Source organism: Paralichthys olivaceus, chromosome 16, assembly GCF_024713975.1.
Source record: "Paralichthys olivaceus isolate ysfri-2021 chromosome 16, ASM2471397v2, whole genome shotgun sequence".
NCBI lineage: Eukaryota > Metazoa > Chordata > Actinopteri > Pleuronectiformes > Paralichthyidae > Paralichthys > Paralichthys olivaceus.
Window position 1 is genome coordinate 8,499,578 of NC_091108.1, and position 19,667 is coordinate 8,519,244.

General features: G+C 40.1%; 2 protein-coding genes across 7 annotated transcripts in view; both read right to left on the reverse strand.

Moving 5' to 3' along the window:
• The window catches only part of spidr (scaffold protein involved in DNA repair), a 30,249-nt gene extending 24,698 nt beyond the window's left edge, over window positions 1–5,551 (reverse strand). For 2 of the 3 annotated variants that reach the window (XM_020111986.2, XM_020111977.2), the window contains exons 1-6: window positions 5,372–5,551; window positions 4,882–5,043; window positions 4,088–4,151; window positions 3,481–3,657; window positions 3,047–3,186; window positions 250–485 (exon numbers count right to left, since the gene is read on the reverse strand). In XM_020111986.2, the coding sequence (XP_019967545.2) occupies window positions 250–485; window positions 3,047–3,186; window positions 3,481–3,657; window positions 4,088–4,151; window positions 4,882–5,043; window positions 5,372–5,386 (794 nt within the window). In that variant the 5' untranslated portion in view covers window positions 5,387–5,551. Of the gene's footprint in view, window positions 1–249; window positions 486–3,046; window positions 3,187–3,480; window positions 3,658–4,087; window positions 4,152–4,881; window positions 5,044–5,371 lie in introns of those variants that run through there. The other variant, XM_020111994.2, reaches the window with a different exon arrangement.
• A 747-nt stretch (window positions 5,552–6,298) lies between these two features.
• On the reverse strand, window positions 6,299–18,949 carry mapre2 (microtubule-associated protein, RP/EB family, member 2). 4 transcript variants are annotated; one of them, XM_069511785.1, is made up of 9 exons: window positions 18,810–18,883; window positions 17,592–17,640; window positions 14,351–14,513; window positions 11,372–11,499; window positions 10,612–10,757; window positions 10,254–10,470; window positions 9,945–10,090; window positions 7,937–8,095; window positions 6,299–7,696 (listed from the first exon to the last, which is right to left on the reverse strand). In XM_069511785.1, exons 3-9 carry the CDS (start codon window positions 14,470–14,472, stop codon window positions 7,598–7,600), a joined length of 1,017 nt encoding a protein of 338 aa, XP_069367886.1. In that variant the 5' UTR covers window positions 14,473–14,513; window positions 17,592–17,640; window positions 18,810–18,883; the 3' UTR covers window positions 6,299–7,597. The 4 variants fall into 4 exon arrangements, with proteins under 4 accessions (XP_069367886.1, XP_019964205.1, XP_019964212.1 ...); XM_020108646.2 differs by lacking the exon at window positions 17,592–17,640 and having other exon boundaries at window positions 18,810–18,895; XM_020108653.2 differs by lacking the exons at window positions 14,351–14,513; window positions 17,592–17,640 and having other exon boundaries at window positions 18,810–18,949.
• Window positions 18,950–19,667: the final 718 nt, after the last annotated feature.

The following is a 19,667-nucleotide window of genomic DNA, read 5'->3' on the forward strand; positions in this document are numbered from 1 at the left end:
GTCAGGTCAGTTCTACTCCATCATCATTTAGTCTTATCAGGCAGTTGACTAATAGGTTATTTTGTCCCACTGACCTCATGTTACCTAATATTAACATAATCCCGATGAGTGACCACATATTCTAAATTTGGGGAAAAGGGAATATCAATATTAGATCCAGAATTAAAATACCCTGCGCAGAGATATTCAAATTGGTGTCACAAGAGGAAAAAGTTGGATCTACGTGTCTCTGATGTGCAGAAATCAAACCTTTGGAACTTTCTTCTCTTTTTGGCCGAGTCTTCTGGAGTCTTGGACTGCCAGTCAAGCCGTTTCTGAGGTGTCTGCAGCATCGCTTGAGCGGATCTGACCCAGTCACCGACTGACCTTCTGCTGCCCTCACCAGTTTGGAGAGAAAAGCTCTCGGACTCCAGGCGGCTCGGGGTCATCGAGTCACCGATACTTTCTCCATCAGACACGTAGCCTGAGATCTCAAGCTCTGTCACCTGGGGATAAAGGAGTAATTAGTGATTAATTAAGTGATTATTCAAAAAAAAATTAAAAATTGACCCAGGTTTGAAATGTAATTTTTAGTGTTGAATGACAAATACACTGTGAATCAGGGGGATAATAAATGTTTTAAATGACCTCAGCATTAAGTACAATAATGAGTTAATACCAATAAGCTGAGTGATGTGGGTGGTTATGGTACACTGACACACTGACAGGCTGACTTATAAACAAGATATGGTAACAAAACAATCTTTTTGCTGTATCACTGCACCTGAGGGAACCAGCTCTCATGGACAAAAAAAATCTATGAGAAACCTGAGTTCCTGTCATGTGCTGACAAGACCAGCATACCAGGCTCTGTCAGCCAACATGCTCTCTTATTTGAATCAACTTGACCCTGCTAGGCGGAGTGCCAGCAGACGTCACACTCTAACCCAGCCACAGAGAGAAAGGAACACTATGTCCCTGGCCAAGGCTCAAAAATGTTTTCACCCGGCACTGAAAGCATTGTAAGTGCTCTGCTCCTAGCAGCTTCATGCACTCGCATGTTTTCCTGAACAAACAGTAGTAAAACTACGTTTATAGTCTTCCTGTCTGTACAGCCCTGATCTAGCGAGAACCTGATGTGGTGGTGGAGGCTTGTTCTTAAGAGACTTCAACGGACCCAGCAACACGTATCGTTTGGGAAGTGGGCCTCAGAGCTCCGCCTATCCACTCGCAGTGCTATTACAAAAATCTGGCAGACATATGTTAAGTGAGTCAGCCATGCATTTATCTGGAGTAATAAACTCTGACTTGGATTGTTATCTATCTATGCAAAAGTCAAACAAGGTCTCTCCATTCTGATGTTCTAATGAAATCAATATAAGAAAACACTGGAATATGCACCTGCTGCTTAGCTGAATGCTTATTCAATTAAAACTGCACTAATCAACCTGTTAAAAAAAAAAACATGCATTAATTTTAGTATCTGAGAAACTTAGAGTCTTTCTTTCTCGTGGGCCTCTGACCTCCAGCATCCTGTTAGGTGATTTAAAATCGTATGTGACAGCAGTGCTGATAGCAGCAAATAAACTGTGACAAAAGGAAGTAGCTGGGTCAGTGGGAGTGATGTTAATCTGTCAACAGCCTTCCTCTCCACAAACAGCCTGCAAACTCGAGAGCACTGTCAAAAGATGGTCGCTACTTAAATTCACCCTGTGTTTGAAGGCATGATTAATTGACTTTAACTGGTGGGTGCATTGTTGCATGCTGTGATGAGTCAGGTGATTTCTTAATCCAGCACTTTCCTTTTCAATGACACTTTTAAGGAAGCCAGCCATTTGACCACATCCAGCCGATCAATTACACGTCACTATGTGATCTCTGATCAATTCTGTGTATCGTGTGGTCGCGGGCCTGAGCACAGCACCTTCACCACTCCTTGTACATTCTCTCCAAGCGAGAGCCCTGCCTTTCACAAACACTGCTCCTGAATAACTCCTGAGAAGAATAGTCAATCAAAGTCTTCAGCGTGTTCAGGGAAGCCCACAAATGATTGACAAAGATAACACCAATACTAATGAAATGCATAGTATATGCATTAAGGTACGTGGTTTTAAGCAGTACTTTGTTAAATGAACTGCTAATTAGTCAGAGAAAAGAATGAAAATGGTCATCAAATTTTCCCAGAGCTCAAAGTGACATAACTTATTCCATGTACTGTAAACTAAGTTAACTAACAACCCCCCCGCCAAACTTCACGAATTCCCACATCTGCACAGCTGGAATCATCAAATTTGTGACATTTTTGCTTGAGAATATCTTGATGTAAAATGATTTTGTCTGTTAAACTGTGTTGCAACTCTGCAATGTTCCTACTTCCTTAAATTCTTTACACATCTGGATTTCAGAGGATCTTTCGTCCTCATTCGAATGAAAACATTTCTTCCCTGAAGTGTAGATATCTGCATTGGAGAAATAAATGAGTGGCTGCTTGTGCCTCCACAGTCAGTCAGTTTTTTATTGCTACCTCTGCTTGTGAACTTTGACAGTTTGGAACATGACTGAAGGAAGTGCTCAGTGCAGCTGCTGGTTTGAGCCCATCGGGCCATTTGAGGACATTTAAACATGAGCGAAATACTCCATCTAGTGGAGAAAGGGCAATTAAAGCTAAACTGAAGTCACCAAAGAGACTGTGGCATGAAGTCTTAAAATAAACAATACCTTAAATATCATTTTACATTATACAAGGAAAAATAATTAATCTGTCTTTAATGCTGTGTAAGTTAAATTTAAATTCAAAATTAAAGTCATTAGGTTTAATGTACATAGTGAACAGAATATTATCTGTTGTGTCACTGAACTCTGTGAAAAGTACTGACACACTGACACTACCCTGTAGATAACTACATGCACTTTTATTTTGAAATACCATGCATCACTTAGATAGAAAGAAAGGTAGCTACAGGAGCTTAAGAAAGGGTATGGCCCCACCTAGTGTCCTTAAATACAAATGACAAAAGAAATGTCTGTCCCATCACTTCCACAGTCTGAGGAAGTGTAGTGCACTCACGTTGGTTGGTTTAGGCAGTAAATCTGGTGGCTGTTCAAGGGACTCTGATTCACAGTCAGAGATTTGTTGCCCGCTGTCCTTTTCAACATCGTCCTCAGACTCATCCAGATCACTGTCTGTGTCTATGGCAGTGAGGTCATCTGAAGAGAAGAGAAAAGGTGACAATCAACAATACAAGTGAGAAAACTCAGGAAAAAAAGCTCATATGAAGACCTTGAGTTTAACTGTTCACCTTTTCTGAACTATCCACACATCTATCTCTTGATATGGAATCAAAAAAACATATTTCCCCAAATGTTGATCTTTTCTTTTACAGATATTTTGACAGTCTGCCTAATGTCAGGAATAAGACAGACGGTTGAACCAGACCTGGTGTAAGTTCACCCTCACAGTTTGAACAATACGTCCAGGACCTCGTGATTCAGTTACGTTACCTTTATCAATGCCGAGCATGCACAGTTCTCTGGCGTACGACTGAACAGGAGCCATAGATCTCCCTGGTCTCTGAGGATGTGGCTGCTTCTGGGTCTCATCGTCAGATTGTTCACTGTCACTGGAGCTCCATGCAATGTGCACCGGGTCGTCACTACAGTGACCGGCATTGGTCTGCACTAGGCAAACACATACATAAGGGGGTGACATCAAGGTCATAAACTAAGAGCTATATCAACAGTGCTGAGCTGTGAAAGTCAGCATCTGTAGAAATAAAGATTTAATTACAAATGATTGATATTTTTCAAAACTTTGAAAGTTTCATTGCAGATACAAAAATATTTGATTATTTGTTCCCTTTACAGAGAAATGTACATACATGTAATCTTCAAATCCATTAACCAGAACAGCAAACCATTAAAAATATAAAAGTGTATTGTTGTTAAATAGTGTCAGGCTGGCAAATGATGTATTTAAATAACAAACTATAAAATATGCATGATAATAAAATGTGTTGTTAATAAAAAATATATCCTGCTGTACATACACAGTTTATTGCCCTAATCACTGCTGTGTTGAATGGATAAATTAGTCAGAACAAAAAATTACCTAAAGCAGAGTTCTGTGCCAACTTTCTTAGGGCCGACAGTTTTCTTCCTGATGACTTGAGGTTCTGGAACAAAAATTCAAATGTATCAACTATGTCAATAATGTCAAAGCAACAGGGAAATAAATACACTGTGTTTATGTAAAGTTTTAAGACCAACAACACAAAATGCAAATCAAAAATATTTTTTCAGGTCAAATTGTTTTTAAACATATATTTTTTTTTATTAAAGTACATAGACGTGCTGACATTTGCACCACATTTGTGTCCATACTTCCTGGCTGTATGTAACAACTCATAATGAACTGAATCAATTTACGTGACCTCATCTCTTTTGTGGATTATGGAACAGATGCATGCAGCCAAGTATCTGGATTAAGTTAACATTTCTTGTATTAAAAGTCACAGAGTTCACTGAAACACCAACAAAATACAGGAAATACTCAAAAATACACAAACTGCTACAAAAAGGAGAAGGATAACCTCATCTGTAGTCGAGTATAGAAGAAGATGAGGCTTTTTACTCATCTCTACCCACAGGCAAACCCATTGCATCATAACCCATCCATGTCTGGACCCAGATAAACCAGAAAACTGAAGCATATTTTAAAAAAAATAAAGAAACTCAATTCTAAACATTTCAAGAAGAATAAAAGAAAAACGTTTGCACCTCTGAACACAAGATGTAAGACTTTTTAACATCTTCCAGAAACTTAAAAAGAGGCACCTAAAACCAGGACTGTACAATACTTTTAAAAACCTGCAGATACATTAAAATGCACGAAACTGAATGAACCTTGATCACCGGGTCCAGGAAACTGTCTCCACACTTGTCCCAGCTCTTCGCCGAGGACACGGATGAAAGTGACGGCGGCTCTCTCCTCTCTCTCTGGACACCATGTCCAGACACATCATCCGGGAAGGAAACACACTGCAGGTCCCTGGAGAAGCTTTTCCTCTGCACACAAATCAACAAAACGATGCAGATGAAGCGGGTGAAAACTTTTATCCCCGCTTAATTCAAGTTGTGTTAATGGCTGCTAATGAATTAGCCTCCGTGCTGTCCGAGGCGGGGTCATTTCACCGGGTTCAGTGACAACACGTGGGAAGCAAACCACCGTCTGTGCCCTGGTTTATCCCGGTAATTCAAAATGTGTGTGTTAATACGTGTCTGACGAGGTAGCTCCGCTCAGCTGTGGGTGTGCAGCGGCTAACTAGCCAGCGAGGCTAGCGCTAAGTGGTTAGCAGGTTAAGTTGGCGCTAAAGCTAGCGGGCAGGTTCCTCACCTTTCTGGAGGACATGGCGACTGAAAGTGAAGTGAAGTCCGCCGCTGCAGCTCTCGAGGCGCTTCACTCACACGTTGTCGCTCCGCGGGTGCTCTGGTTCCTGACGAGCTCTCAAATAAAGCAAACCGACGTGAAGAGAGAGACTGGCCGCTGTTGCTCAATCTGAGGAGGGGTGTGCTTGATCACTCGACAACATGGACCGGAGGCGGGCGGCTCGTTGATCCCCTTCCCATTCAAAGTAATGGCCTGTCTCCAGAGTTAATCACCAAACGCGTTCAAGTAGTTTACTGTGCAGAAGAACTTTACTCGACTTTGACCATTTCACGACTACACCTCTGCTAAATGTCTTGGATTCAAATTTTCAATGCAAAAGCAATACAATGTCAGAATTGAGTAAATGTGCACGGATTACTTTACACTGCTGCACTTCACACGAGAAGGCTCTATACTTCACATTTTAAAGTTTTCACATTTCAAGAATTGCTTAAAGCACTTAAAATATTACACATGCTGTATAATGATAAATGTGATTTTATCTGGTACATTCAATTCAAAAAAAGGGTTGATGTGTAAATATTATTAACCCAATAAAACTATGCAAATAATTTTCACATGAGAATACATTAATTACTTTCACTTAAGTTAGAGAGCAGGACTTTTATTTGAGTTTGGGTTAGTGTAACTCTTCTTTAGGATCTCACCACCAGCTTCAATGAGCCTTTTGTTCAGAGGTTTGTTGAATAATTAACTAATGAAATACTTGAACAACCCAATTCTTCACTTTACTTTAATGTGTGATGCCTCTAATTTAAACAGAGATAAAACACTCTCTAACCTCTAGTATAAAACATTATTGATTATTGGTAGTGAAAGAATTTCTGTTCTTATAAACGTGACTCTGACTGGAGTGACACGACAACCCTCACGTGGACTCAAAACGCAATTTTATTACAGCAAATCCATCCGAATCTCAACATCTTTCAAATAGCAGGTACACATACAAAAGCTCACTTAACGTTTTTTATTAAATATGTAAAAAGCAGGTCAAGTTATTCACAAATAAAATGCAAACATGCAACACGTTTTTTGGGGAATGCATAATGAGTGGGACATGAAAAAAACATTTACCATTCATTAATTATGGACAGTACAAGTTTACATTCCTTTTTCATTTACACAATAATATATGACTAAAGCATCATGGTGCACTGCCCAGTTCAATATTAGTAAATGCAATATTAAGAAAGGGTATACAATGTTCTTACTGGAATATAGTACGGCAAATTACTCAGTGAACCGACTCATCTCCCTAAGACCTGTGGTTAAAAACAATAGTCTGAAACAAACAGCTGAAATCTGAACAGATCACAGGCTCCAACTGAGGTTTTAAAATTAAAAATGCTGAATTATAGTAAGACTAGTCCACAATAATCTTTCTTCCTCCCATATGTTTGTAACATAACAAGTAAATTCTAATACCAAACCACCTTGTGAGGCGTGAACGACACTGTGGAGCACACTGATTATCTGAAATGTTGGGAATTTGCAAAGATAGCTGTCAAACAGTCATAAATTGGCATTATACTACATTTTATTCACAATTCATCCACTGTATTGTCCTCCTTCACGAGGAAGCAATACAGAAACTTGCACTATGCCTAAGGCTTTACAATAATAAATATGGTGAGGGTCTATGGACAGATTGTCCAATACAGAGTCAAATGTCAGTGCAACATGTGGAAGGAGGTTAAATAAGAGCTACTACGAGCCCTTTCAGGGCCTGGCTTATTGCATTCTTGTGAATAATATTGTTGATATGCAAAATAATAATAAAATGAAAAGGACAGAAGCTGGGAAGTTAACACTTGCACTGACAGGTAACTGGTACCTGTGTAAACTTCAGCATTTCATCACATCTACCGCATGAATTGAAATTAATTTTCCACCCACACAGTCCTCGGAAACTTCTGTGATGGTCTGAGCGTGTCTGCTGGCAGAGGTCGTCATCACAAACCTGCTGCAGCAGTTCACCAAAAGTCACAAAAAACATTAAACAGTGAGCAGAGAGATACAAAAAAATGTGATGGTGCTTCTATTCAGGAGGTTGCTTCATGTGCTCAGTCTTGGAGAGAACAAAAAATAAACCATGAGGAAAAATAAAAAATCCTTATAACAGTTCTCACATATTAAAAAGAAGGGTGTAACTGCAGTGAGGGGTGATGGCCGTCAGTATTCATCCTGTTCCTCCTGCTGATCTTCTGGTGCCTCCTCATGGGCTTGCTGGTCCACTTCCTGCCCATCACCCTCAGCCAGCTCCACTCTTTCCTAAAATAAAAAGGGGGGGGGGCACAGACACTGAGTACAGTTTGTGGCAAACACATGTGATCACACACAAAGAGTGTGTTCTTGTCTCTTTCAACCACACAATCACTTTCACATGATTTTACCACCAGGACGATTGGTACTCACACATTTTACTTGTGAGCAGTGGTGCAAAGACACATTTCACTGGAGAAAACATTAATCCTGAATCCTGTTCAGATCAATTTAGAGTCACGGACTGACCTGGTCGTCTGAGGCGTAAAGAACCTCCATTAGCCGATCAACAAACGGGGCGTTTTCTTCACCGTGTTCCTGGCACAGCAGCTCCACCTCTCGCAGCTTGCTGAAGTAGTAGTCCCTCTCCTTCTCCACCCCTTCCAGTGCCGACTTTAATGTGTCCACCTGCAATAAACCAAATTCATTTGATTATTTTTAGCTTCAATATCAAAACACACAATACTGCATGGACTTTGGTAAGAAGACAAGACATGTCACAGTCAGTAGATAGCAGACAGTCACAAGATCAACTGGACAATTCACAGAGCAGAGACACATACCGCTTTGAATAAACTGAGTCATGATTCATACTCACAAACTAATGAAATGAATTAAGCTTCAGCATAAATTAGATTTAAACATTACGTAACTGATTGACACAATGGACATTGAATAACTAATACAAGTTGTCCAAAGTAAGCAAATCATATTAAGCCAGAGCAGTTTTGAGTTGGGAGGAAACAGCAGGTTTACTTATTGATTATTCTATGGGCGGCTACCCTGTCAATATTTTAAGTTAATCTATTGATCAGTTTAGTCATTTGTCAAGTAAAAATGCTGCAAATCCGCTGGTAACAGCTTGGCTAAAGCTTCAGCTCAATTTCATCCTTGTTTTGTCCTTGGATCTGGCTACATCTGCACAAACACGTTTTATCTCATAATGGAACAATTACATTAGATACATATGGCCTTTATTTACTGGACTGTGTATGTATAGCTCTACATTTTAAACCTACTCAGCTATGTAAAGTGTCCATAAAAGTTCTTGCATGTCTAATTATTTCCATCATACTGAATCAGTGGTCAATGGACAAACAGTATGTAAGACACTGATCAACACTAACAATATTTTAAAACAAATATAGTATTATTATACATCCCTTCAAGTTGATATTGTAGGAGGGTTGAACAGAAAGCATTATATCCAGAGTGGATGCTGTGAGATGTCTTTGTCATGTCAAGAAGCAATGTTTTTTGGAGTTTGGACTTGAGAACATCATACCTCATGTTGGAAATCTGTGGATATCTTATATCTAAAAATAGTTGAACCCTATGTAATTTGTTAGGTAGTCAGAGTCCTTCACAGGGGTGAAGTGAGCATTCAAAGTATTTGATGCTTAAGATTAAAACATTAAAACATTAAAGGGAATTCGCCAAAACTTAGCATTTTCCTATGAATTTTCAATATATTATTAAACTATTCAAAAACGATATGATGTGAATCTTTGATATTTAAAACCTTTATAATGATGTGTGTCTGTAAGTGCTGTTTAATGTTAACTGCAGATAAATCTCTTGATAAAAATAAATAATTAAAACTTTTCACAGCAATTATATCCTATCTATATTCTGTCAGTGTTCTACATTGATTTTTAAAGTGCTACATCTTTCTTTCCCCTGTTCTTCTTTGCTAAACCACTCAAGCTTTTGAATTACAGCTCGCAGAAGAGCCATGATTGAGCCAGCGAGTAAGGGAGTGTCAGTGAATGTGAGATCTCGACTGTAACTTGGCACTGACAGTTTTTACTTTTACTTTTCGTTGTAAATGTTTTTGAAGCCATTATCATCCAACAAAGAAGACATTTTTTGAAAAGTACGCAATACATTTACTTTCAATTTATTATTTACTGCCATTTAATTTTCCCAGGCCAACCAACAGACACAGAAAACAGCAAACAGTTCAGACAAATAGTTCATAGTTGTTACTTGTTGCTGCACAGTATGAAAAGACTGCATGCCTAATACAGCTTATAAAGTGGTTATAAGGTCAGACAACACATTATTGAGTCTATGAAAGTATGAAACCACACCCCCCATTAATCACTCCTGGCAGAGGCCATCATTGTGGCTCAATCACAGCCACAGATGGGGCTGAAAAAAGACATGTGAGCAATGTGGAGAAAATACTTTCACAAAGATAATCAAAGTAGACCACTTCCTGTCCAACTATCAGAATTTATAAACATAAACAAACCTGCTCTGTAAGATGAGTGACCTGCGCTTCCAGTTCCTTCTCCCCTTTGGCAGGAGTTGCAGTTGTTACAGGGATCTTTTTCGCTGATGAGGGTCGGGATGTCGGTGTTGAGGACTTGGGGGTTGTGGAGGTTGACCTTGATGCTCCTACAAGCAAATGAAAAGTTTATTACTCAGGGACAAACAAGCAGTTGCTATAAAAAAAATCAATCAATCTCAAGCCAGGCACTATAAAAAACATGTGAGAGTGTTCGTGAAAATACTTTCAGCTTCATCAAAATAAATATTTGCAAATGAACTTGAAGCTCACCTGCAGTGGGGGAGCTGGCTGCGTGGAGGGACTTCTTTGGCAGGTTAAAGATCTGCTCACCGGGGTCAGGTGGGGGAATTGCATCCTGACCCTGTCGGGCTGCCACCGGGTCGTAATCTTTACCGTCGTAATTGGCATCAAAGAACTTCTTAAACCACTGGATGAAATCAAGATTGTCCTGAAATCTGCCTTTGACCAGTTTCTCCACAGGAATAATCTGAATCGAGGACCAGGAAAGGAGAGAAGGTCAGGCGAGGGTGAAAAATAAATTTAATCACACATGTTGTGGAACAGTAAGTTCTATAAATAATATTGCACACAACTGGAACAGGATTGATGTAAAGTTCATGAAACCCACCTTGTCCACATTCATCCTTTTGAAGGATGCCTGCAGCAGTTTGAAATTGTGAATGTACTCGTGCTCCAATTTAGCTTGGAACTTCACTTTCTTAAGACTGATGCAGCCAGGGAAGAGCAGATCCATGAACTGGCAATAGGCAGCTCCTAAAGATGTAATAAAAGGTTAGTTGAGTGTATGAGCCACAGGAAACGGACTCCAGCTACAGGCTAGGATTTATCAGATCTGTCTGACAAAAATTCCCTGGAATAACAAAGAGCCTGGAAGCGTTTTCTGGATCCAGACTGTTGACCTTGTTTCCTAAAAAAGAAAACTATTAATGCATGTTCTTGGTAGCACAGCTAATATTAACTGAAGCCTATTTAGACTTTTATCCATTTGAAAAAGAACAGGGCAACCTGAAATCTATCAAATTAAACTAGAGGGCACAGAGGAAGTAATCTATATTAAAAAAAGGATCCTACACCTAAAGCAGTGTTAGTGTGTAAGTCTCTGTTTACAGAGGAACCCAAAGTGGATTACATGGTCACAGTAGGAGAACACGGCAGGCTACAAGTTTATTTATAGAAGACTCCCTGCCAGGGAGAGGTGAGCATGTTGCCACAAGTTGCTTGAACTGCCAGCTTACACAGACTATTTGATGTAATCTCCCAAACATGTTCCCCATCTCAAACAGCCTCTTTAAAAACATGCAACAGCAGGAGAGGGAGAAGACGATGAGATTAAGAGAGAGAGAGAAGGTTTTTCATTCTGTTCTCACCTGAGGAGAGCTGCTCCACTTTCGTATAGTTTAGGCAGAGAATATCGTTAACCCAGGCAGTGATGTCATGCCTGCTCATAGTCTCCTGGGTTATTGAGGTAGAATATACGTTGACCGCCATCCCCCAACTGTAAACATAAATACAATAACACTAAGAAAGAAAAGCAATGCAATAACATGGAGGACCTGCACAAATACAAACATACAGGAAATTATAAAAACAACGACTTTACAATGACTGGCTGTAATCATTTTTAGACAAAACAACTTACGAATCAGATCAAATCACATTCAGTGATAATTTAATTCAAATTCTCAGTTTATCCTTCGACACTGGAAGCCACACAGTAAAACTGCATCATGACATGATCGGTAAAATGTAACAAGATGGCCAGACTGACCCACAAAGAAACCCAGGGTCCAAACTGAAGTAAAGCCTCCTACAAACAGTCGGCCCCTCACTCCTGCATGTCATAGAACCAGGATCCACTCTTTGAATGTATCCCTGTTGTCTCCAAGTGCCTCCACTGAGCACAGTATACATTATTATTATAAGGCCAACAATTATGTAGTCATGGCAACAATAAGAATGTTTTATTTTAAAACCATAATGGATGTGGATGTGTATTGGCATGTAACGTGAAAATGCTAAAATTTTGAGACAATAATAAACCAGGATGCATGATGGTGTAAAATGCATCAGTAAGATTGTGTTGGTTTTTGTTGCACCTGGTTTGAAACATTTTCATTCAGGTCATTGTATTTCCATCTTTTGCAGAACAAATGTATCTTTATGCACTAATACACAAATTGTCTTTGCTCAGGGAGCAGAGAATATATTGGCTGTGTTGATAATGAACACTTGTTATATTAATATCTGGGCTGTAACAGTCCCTGTGCGTTGTTTTCATATTTGCTTCCGTATCCTTTGATTTGATTTTACTGACATGGTCAATAAAAAGCTGCTGCAAAGTCTGGTTAGATGGTGCGATTTTATCAACTGGCAAAGCTGTGGCTTTTGGGGTCCTCTGGCAAACTTTAATCCTTAAGCTACAGATTAAGCACTTAAACAGACTGGCAACAAATCACTGAAACAACGTTCTTAGTACCAGAATTTCCAGCGAGTCACACACATTAGGTTAAATCTTAGCAACCAGCCCAAGTATACAGTAGCTCTCCCAAGTATAAATTAACAATCTTTTAACAAATTTTCACAATTTCCTTGATCATGCGGAGAAAAATGCTTTGTTAGAAGGTTGTGTGTCTTTAGTTTTTTTTAACTGCAAGCAAAATTACTTTAAAGCCCAGTCAGTAATTGTTTGACCATATTAACAACAGGTTCCATCCCAGTTTATAAGTTACACATAATTAAAGGTTACGCAGTCAAACACAGCAGGTCTGCAATATAACCTCCTACAAGGTTTAATATTCAGTTTTAGAAAGATGTTGATTAAAAGGTTCTGATTCTATAGTTTATGGAGCTGTTCAACTATATTGTGTTATACATATTGGTTTTGATATTATTTTGTGAATATATCAATGAGGTTATTGTAGATAACAGATAAACCACTCTGGGCAATTACGAGCTGCAATGGTTATACAATCGACAGAACATTAATAGACATTTATTTTGATGACTGATAAATTGTGGGAGTATTGTTTTGCTGTTTTCTTTCTCACACATGACAGTAAATTAAATCTCTAGGTTGTTGTCTGTTGTCTCAGACAAAACAAGCATTCAGAGGAAATTGCCATCAGCTTTAAGAAATAGTGAATGTAATCTTTAATTCTAAATTTCATATACAAAACCATTTGGCAGAAATGGTTCTAAAATAAATGTTAGATGCAACCCAAGTGTGAAGCAGTGTTCACATATGTTCAACCAATGTTGCATTAACGCCTCTATGAAAAACTGGACAATATAACCTAACTTTTTGGGGACTTTGCTAGTTTTAACTGGGTGAACCTAATAAGTGTGCAATAGAGTAGAAATCAGCAACATCCAGCATACAAATGAAAACAGAGTGCAATCCCCCTCAGATCCTCTCTAAAAATAAAGACTTAGCTCGGACTGATTTCAGCGTACTTCTCTGAAAGGCAGCAGGACAGCTGCATTAAAAACACCCTTCTTATTGGATTATGTCAGCCACTAATATGGCATTAAATCTTGCTAAATCATCGTGCCCCACTAGCAGACACCAGGGTATGTGCAGGATGATAATAATAACCCTCCTATCATTAAAAGTTGGGCTCTGGCAGCAGTGCAGGAGCTGAGGCCCGGCTCACTGAGTCCCTGAGAGGGAAGGAAGGAAACTGGGCCAGAGGATCCCATGTCAACAAAGCGGATGTATGTGCTTGCTGCTGCTGCTAGCATGCTTTGTTAGCCGGGGCAGGGATAGCCACCAGGGCAGGGCTGGTGTGTGGATTCAAACAGGGAGGAGGGTGGATCCAGGTAAAGAGGGGCTCACACTTGGAATCATCACCTCAAACACACATCAACAGCGATGTAAAGGTGGTTTCATGGAGCTGTGGGGTGTCATGTCACGATGGGAATATTCCAGCAGCAGCAGCAGCAGCAGCAGGGGCGTCTGTCGGTGTCCTGTCATTTGACAAGCGACACCGTTTCAATCCAGTCCAGCAGAAATCTGCCTGTGCAAACACACACACACCGTAACACCGGGCAACAACTGCACAAGCTGCCAGCGACGACCCACACAGCGGCAGAGAGAGGCTTTCACTTGAGAGCGATTTACGCCATGTCAGAGCTAACATGAGAGGAGACAACGAGGGGGAGAGGAGCGGATGAGTGCGAGGCTAAAACCGACACACGTCGAAGAGGAGGAGGAGGAAGAGGAGGAGGAGGAGGAGGAGGCCAGCATGCAGGCTACTGTCTGCACCAGTGTCTTGTCTTTTTAATTATATCTTACATGTCGTTGTCTGCTAACATTAAATATCAAATGCGGCATTACACTGATTTACCTGTAGGCGCGCTCTCCCCGCACCGTATTTTTCCTGTAAGGAATGATGTTGGTTCCGTTGTCCGGGACGATGTCGTTGTTATTCTCTCCATTTGGGGAAAGGGCTTGGGTGGGACCGGGCATTTGGGTCTCTAACGTGTGGAACAGATAACTCTGTTCTCTGTCTGGCCGGAGGGAAAAATAAATAAAAACAACAGGAACGATGCAAATGCTAAAGAAAGTGCCGCACCTCCGGGTCTCTCTCTCTCTGTCTGCTTATTCTTCACAAATCTCTGCCCGTGTGACGTCGCTGCACCCTGCACCACGTGACCGCTGGGCCTGGCTGCCTCTTCCTTATGGAGGGGGGGGGGGGGGGGGGGCTATTTCACTGCTCCAAATCACATTGATCGCTTGAGTGTGTGCGTGTGTGCTAAAATAGCATCATCACATCAGATCAGATCAATGCCTGATGCTTTTTTTTTAGTTGCTGTTGCTTTTGAGCGACTCATTTTGAGCCATTCATCAGATGCTCAAGAGACAATGGGGACGTGGGAGGAGGGATTTGATCAAAAAGGAAAATGCAGCCCACCCAGTTTCACCCACAAAATGCTTAGGTGATATTCAAACAGTCGGTCGACATATACAAAACAAGCAGGCAGGTTCTGAGAGGTACAAATCGGGCTGATGAAAATGATGACACACACACGCATGGTATGTGATATAAAGCTGTTTTGATTACTAACCATATGAATCAATGATATCACTTCACTAATTGGCATTTATAAGCATAAGATATAATAAACTACTATCTAATATGGGCAGCAACTATTACTTTCATTATTGATTCATCTGCTGATCTTTTCTTTGATTAATGGTTTGTTGAATGACATGTCTAAGAAATAGTGATAATATGGCAAATAAGTCCAAAGTTAATTGGTGTTATGAATCATTTATGAAGTGTTTATATGCTGCTTATAAATGCTACATTAAGGGAGTTCGAGTAAAGTGTTAATCAATCTGTAAAAATAGGGTTATCAACATTAAAACACACTATACACTTAGTTTATATAATATTATATATTTTTATGTTATCAATGTTTAAAGACTTAAAGTGCAAGTGCTACAGCAATAGGATGTACTGTGACAGTAAACGGGTAAACTTGGTTTTAGACTTATGTTTGGTCAAAAGTAATTTAAATGGACGTAACCTACAGCTCTAATTATGAGGGGTTTTTTTCAATTACATTTTGTGGGCCCATCGATTAATCAAGGAAATATCAGCAGATTGATAATAAAAAGACCAGCTGTATCTGCAATACTTTTTTCATTAGAAAGAACATGTGACAAAGATCAATGATGACCGCCCCCTTGTTACTTTAAGCTTTCCCTTGTTTGTGTTGTCACATCTGTGGTTTATGAACTGCTTATTGTTTGTGTGTGAAGCTGCTGAGAAACTGTTCTCAATGGGACACAGAACCTTTCCTTGTTTCATGCACACCTTGGATTGTATATAAACATACTTTTTCAGCAGAATACATTTTTTCTGCATTTAAATTAAAATAGAAAAATGCTATATAATGACACGTGATGTGCACATGGTTAGTAATCAAGTATAAGAAGCATCTATCAAAAAACCAGCAGGTCACAGTATTTAACAGCCACTGATTGATGTCACAGCTCTGTTAATAGCACTGGACTATAACACAGCTATGATGTTTATACAGGAATTTAATGCAAGTATTTCCACATATTCATATGGCCTAAAACATTTCTACTAACTATTCTGTTACTGCCTTGATTTGTTTCCTGACAAGGACTTATTTTTATTGTATTGTTTCTTAAACTGAAAGGTGCCCTGGCTTTTATTTTTTTAGAGAATTCCTACTGTCCTTATCAGTGTTGGTTTATAAGTGTAAACATAGATAGAGAGGGGGGCGTTTTGAGATAATTGCAAAAATCTATGTAGCATCTGTCAGTCCAAAGATCAACTCAGATTTTGCCCAGTAATGCTCTAACTTTTTCATGAGTCAGCTGCATTTCTTCTCTGTATTTTTATGTTAAGACAAGTCCAACAGAGGACAAACACATTTTTTCCTACAAGATGATTTAAACCCTTCCATACTGGAAATTGCAATACCAACAATTTTGATTTTGTTCTGTCAATATAATGAATAATAGTTCAAATTTTGTTTCTGCTTTTAAAACGAGCTAAAAGATGTAAAATACTCACAGCGCTTGATCAGCAAGCTGGGTACTTTCACTCTGAATAAAACTCTAGTGCCACCATCAGGCCAAAGCTGGGTTAGTGATCTTGACATCTTCTGTGGTCAACTACTATATGTCAGCAGAGCAGGTTTAACATACAACACCGTGGATTGCCCCTCTAACAGTGACAGCATACAATTCACCTTTACACTGAAAAGTGCATTTAGGCTTGCATTTGAATTTTTTTTTAAAACCGTGACAACATGAGAAATAAATCAAGGCAGTTGACAAAGTGCAAAATATTCATCTATAGTTTGCTGGAGGGAAATAATTCAGCAAAACCCCTTTTCTGGGTCAAAATTATTCCTTAGTCCTTCCTAACACAAATTCCTGCAGAGCCAAGGCCCAGACAAGTACTAATCTCATTGAATTGCCATACTGTGGACACTAGGCACATATCTACAAAGAACCAAATCATGTATGCAAAACTACACATCCACTGCAGTAATGCTAGAGGCCCAAACAGACTGGAAAGTGACAACTGCAGCATTTTGGTCTCATCACACTCAACACAAGTGTAAGTACAGACGTCCTCTTTGTAGGCGGCAAGCAGCACAAGTATGACCTGGTCAAAGATCAGTGGCATCTATATGCTTGTTAGCATTATTGTGCTAAAGCCAGGTTGGGTGGAATAGCCTCTACCAGGTTGTCACTGAAGTTAACTTGCCACTTCCCAATCTGAAGGGCCTTAAATTGTCAACACAGAGGTGCAGCATTCACAGCTGGTTTCAAATGTTCAGACTGCCCTCTGGGTCTACAGCTTCACCTGTAGAGAGGGAAACTTAACAAAAATCTAGGATTCTATTACCACAAATTTAAAACCACAGACATATCTGCAGTTACATTACAACAAAAGGAGAGAAGAAGTATGAACATCTTTTTTATAAACGAATGACTGGTTTGAAGCAGCTGTCTGTTAGTGTGTGTCGTGCTTTGTGATCTGGTGACAGTGAGTGGGGTAACAGATGGATTCATGACAATGACTATAGTCTCCTCACCTGAACGGTGACTTCTCTCACAGTTTTAGTTTTCTGTTGACGTTAACACCTTGATATGGAAAAGGATTATTTACTTGTGTTGATGCTGAGACACTTTCTTAAGCCTCCTTAAAGCAGAGCAAACACTAATACTAAGGAAACAGCCAATTAAGACGTTATAAAACCACTAGCTTACTCACCAGTTACATCAGTCTAACTGTGACATAATTTGAAGTATTTTACCTATGAACACGTGTTTATTCTGAACTGGACTTCTCCATGCCAGGAACTGCACGGGCTCACTCTGGGAGCACAGCAGACAAGATAGCCAATCTAGCTGGCTGCTTGTTAATGTAGCCTGCTGTCAATGTTGTGGGGGTTGGGGGTGGAGAACATGCTGGTAATGCACAGCCTATATCCCGATCTATGTTTTACAGAGTGTTGAGCTCAGTCCATTAGAGGAAAGGCCAGAGCTGTGCTGTCTCCATTCATATCTCAACACTGGCTCTCTTGAAGTGGGTTACCAAGAAGAGGGGGGGGGGCACATCCAGTCCCCTGCATCCAACAGACAGCACAGAGGTCAGTGTTACCCTGAGCTGCAGGTTGGACGGGTTTAAATATGATGTTACTACTGTGGTGTCGAAATATCATTGATAGAAATGAAGGCAGGGATCACTGCTTAAGCTAATCTCCTGCAGTGGTTTATGTGAAGCCTTTGTGAAAAGTTGACTGCAGCATTTGAAGGGGGGGTTGGGGGGGTGATAAAAGGTGAGGTCCAGTCACTACTTTCTATCCTCGCTGCTGGCGGGAGACGCGAAACAAGCGTGGCCAATTTCTGTTGTTTTCAAAATCAAGCTAGCTGCGGCGACTGAAAGCTAACTCCGCTCCGTGCTGGAAGTGACAGCTGAGTGAGTTAGCTATGATTGGCGGCCACGCTAGCACGCAGCCCAACAATGCTAAAGCTAAAGCCGAAAGTGTCCGAGGGAGCCAGACGTTGTTTACACGGACGCTGGAACATCTCGTCCGAGCTAGCCGCCAACTTACAGTTAAGCTAATTTTCGCTCCTGCCGGGCGCTGACGCGGAGGAGCGGTGACAGCTCACAGATGCCCTGACCCGGGGGGACATCACCGCGCGCGCGCACACACACACACACACACCGGCGGCTCGGTTTTTTAAAACACGCACACATGTTGCAGGTTTGAATCCCCACCACGGACCGGGACGGGAGCGGGACTCACCTGTGATGATCCTCAGGTTGAACAACGAGCTGTTACACACACGAGAGAAAGCTGTTTTCCGGCTGAGTCACCACACCCTCTAACGCCCAGAATCACTACGCGGTGAGGGGAGAGCCGGCAGCGGATTGGACGGCGTTTCATCGGCCTCGCAGCTGATTGGCTGACGTGTGACATCTGTCCGGGGGTTGACCAATCAGGTGTTGATGCGCTGATCACTCACACTGTCACACAGTTTTCGTACCGTTTGATTTTCTTTTTCCAATAATTATCGTAGAATTTAAAACTTTGATTTAATGAATAAAAGGTAAAGCTGCCCACGATACATTGCTCTGTCAGGTTTTTTATATATTATTACACATTTCTACACCGATTGATGGTAATTAGTGATGCTTTAACAAGTAGAAAGTATTTTAATGTATTCACATTATTCTAAGATACCAACTCTGGGACATTTGCATTAATCATTGTTCTCATATTAATTAATGCACACTGCCCCCTTTAAATAAATAAAAGTTACAAAAAAGTAATACAATGTAATTTAATGAATATCTGAAACAGAAAATTGAAATACTCAAGGAAAGTACACCTCAGAATTGTACTTGAGCACAATACTTGAGGGTTAACACTAATTTTTAACACAGACTAATCAAGACTTATTTTAAACCAGCTAAACCTGCAAATTATTTAAATAAGATCTATAAAACTAAAAGGAATCTCACTGTTGTGCTTATTAGTAATAAAATCAAAGAACACTGTTATGTTGCCATGAATTGTAATGTTAAATTGATGCTGAAAGATAAATAGGTGCTTGACTTATCCACAAAAAAACTTTACAATTGTTCGATTTCGATGTCGTTA

Coding starts and splice junctions, on each gene's coding strand:
- mapre2 (XM_020108646.2), bottom strand. CDS start 14,472: ATGCCCGGTCCCACCCAAGCCCTTTCCCCAAATGGAGAGAATAACAAC. Junction 10,758..11,371: donor AGTGGAGCAGCTCTCCTCAG/GTGAGAACAGAA, acceptor TTACATCTTTAG/GAGCTGCCTATTGCCAGTTC. Junction 8,096..9,944: donor TCACTCATCTTACAGAGCAG/GTTTGTTTATGT, acceptor GGTTTATTGCAG/GTGGACACATTAAAGTCGGC.